A 2,407-nucleotide genomic window follows, 5' to 3' on the forward strand; every position below is an offset into this window, starting at 1 on the left:
TCCCGCCCTCTGCTCCCCAGGGAAGTTGAAAACTTGGTACGCGGCGACAACAGCGGTCCCTCGGCCGAGTCCTGCCCCGCGCGCCCAGCAGGCCAGACCCCGAGTCCCGCACTCCGCGGGTCCGCCACAGAGGCCGGGCGCGCGGCCGTCAACACGCGAGCCGGGGGCGGGGCCACGCGAGCCGGGGGCGGGGCCGTGCGTGCTCACGTGACAGGCCTGCGAGACTCAGCTCGCGCAGTCGTCCGGCGAGCGAAGATGGCGGCCGAGAGGGAGCCTCCTCCGCTGGGGGACGGGAGGCCCACCGACTTTGAAGAGCTGGAGGATGGCGAGGACCTATTCACCAGCACCGTCTCCACCCTGGAGGTGAGGCCGCGCCGTCGTGGGCCCCGCGCCGCGCCGCCGCGCCACTTTTGGTGCCTTTCTCCTCCCCGACTCCCCCACCCCGGCTTGCGAGACCGGGTCCGCGTGACACCTGTGACGCCAGCCCCGCTCAGGTGCCTTTCAGTGGGCCGGGCCGGCCGGGCGGCGAGGCCTCCGCGGGTTGTAGCCGGCGGGCCTGGGGAAGCGGCCGAGGCCCTGCGCTCCCGTCCGCCCCACCCCGTGTCAGCCGCAGGTCGCGTCCGGGGACCGAGGCTCCTGCGGCCGACGGGCCCTGCTGAGCTCTCCGCGCTCTGCCCGCGAGGGGTGTGAGCGCAGGGTGGCTGGGTCTGCAGGGGCGCCGGGGCCCTTTCCCGGTCCGCGCGGCTGGCTCCCCGGAGTGGCAGTCTCGATTGGACTGACAGGATAGGTAAATGATTTTGCCCGTTTTGATTCCGCCTTAGTTCCTAGACTTCTTGGGGACCATAGTGTTTAGAAAATGCAAAGTCGAAGGGAAGGAGTATTCCAGGAAACTGCTTTGAAAAGGGATTTAAGGTACCAGGGTAAATAGCAGCAGATCTCCACTCTTTCCTCTTTTCTCGCATGATCAGCGATCCCTGAAGCCCAGGGTTCCTGTTTTTGTCAAAGGAAACACCCTTTGAACTAACTGTATTGGGCCCGCCTATTTCTGCTTCAAGTTTGACTTGCTTTGCATTTAATGAGAACACACACACCTTAAATCGCAATTTTAAGGTCTGCGTATGTATAAACATGTAAGCAGTTTCTAGAAGATGTTTACCTTGGGACGTACTTACAATAAAGTGCTTTCTTACAGGCTTTTTTGGCCTGTTCGATTCTGCACTAAATCAACTGGAGATCACTGTAAAATATCGACTATCTGTATTTTAATTGCCTGAACCTGGAACTTCTGAGAACTGTTCTGAACTGATCACATTTTGCTAATTGTACTGGCGGTAGCCTCCCTTCGGATTATAGTTGCCCTAGAAACTGTAGAGGTAGGGATAGTGCTTTGTTCTTTCTTGTGTTCCTCACAAAATCTTGAACATTTGCATTTAGTAAATGTTTATTGGATTGTCAAAATCAGCATCGCCTAAGAATCAGTAAAGTTTTGCAGAATAGGTTATCTTTTTAATCTTGTACATACTATACTAGTTTAACGTGTTTCAAAACTTAGTTTCTTCAGGATCCTATGATCTTAGGCCATTTAGAGAATGTAAAGATTTTCCAGCAAGGATTAGCACAGACTTGATTGACCCAGTGTCATTAAGAATATTATGAGCACTGAACATTGTGTTTAACTCACGTTAGAGTTGAGGGACGACTATAAGTCTGGTGTTTTTTTGTTTTGTTTTGTTTTTGTTTTTTTTTTTTTGTCTTTTTGAGACAGGGTCTGCCTATGCAGTTAACGCTGGGCTTGAGCTCACTTTGTAGCCCGGGCTGGTCTCGAACTTGCCAAGTGCTGGGGTTACAGGTGTGCACCACCACGCCCGGCTTTATAATACTCTTAATATCTTTATTTCAGCCTCATTTTTGAAAGAAACTTTGATTTTATGAAGAATGCTGAGTTGACCATTTTTCCTTCATCACTTTATAAAGATTTTGTGCTGCTGTCCACTACTGTCTGTGATTTCTGATGAAAGTAGTACTCATTCTAATTTCTCTGGGTGAAATACAATATTTTTGTATTTTTAGTTGCCTCAAGTTTTCGATTTTTGAATTTTTGCCTCGCAGCCTTTTTTGGTTTTTTTTTTGGTACCAGGAATTGAACTTGACCTCATGCTTGCCAGGCAGGGGCTGTGCCACTGAGCTACATCCCCAGCCCCATTTTCAGCTATTATTAATGGTGTAACTGGATCTCCGGTTTTTTTGGTCTTTTTGAGACAATGTCTGGCTCTGCAGTTCGGGCTGGCCTTGAGCTTACTTTGAACTCTGAACAATCCTCCTGCCTCAGCCTTTCTCAGCACCGCACCCCCAGTGCTGGGATTATAGGCGTGAACCACCCGACCTGGATCTGTTTTTTTTTTTTTTT

General features: G+C 51.2%; 1 protein-coding gene across 1 annotated transcript in view; it reads left to right on the forward strand.

Moving 5' to 3' along the window:
* The first annotated feature begins 209 nt into the window (after positions 1-209).
* Positions 210-2,407, forward strand: part of Snx2 (sorting nexin 2) — a 63,644-nt gene continuing 61,446 nt past the window's right edge. Inside the window, exon 1 of the mRNA XM_005409303.2 lies at positions 210-363. Coding sequence (XP_005409360.1) covers positions 256-363 — 108 coding nt within the window. The 5' untranslated portion in view covers positions 210-255. The remainder of the gene's footprint in view (positions 364-2,407) is intronic.

Source organism: Chinchilla lanigera, unplaced genomic scaffold (genome assembly GCF_000276665.1).
Source record: "Chinchilla lanigera isolate Chin_1 unplaced genomic scaffold, ChiLan1.0 scaffold00120, whole genome shotgun sequence".
Taxonomy (NCBI): domain Eukaryota; kingdom Metazoa; phylum Chordata; class Mammalia; order Rodentia; family Chinchillidae; genus Chinchilla; species Chinchilla lanigera.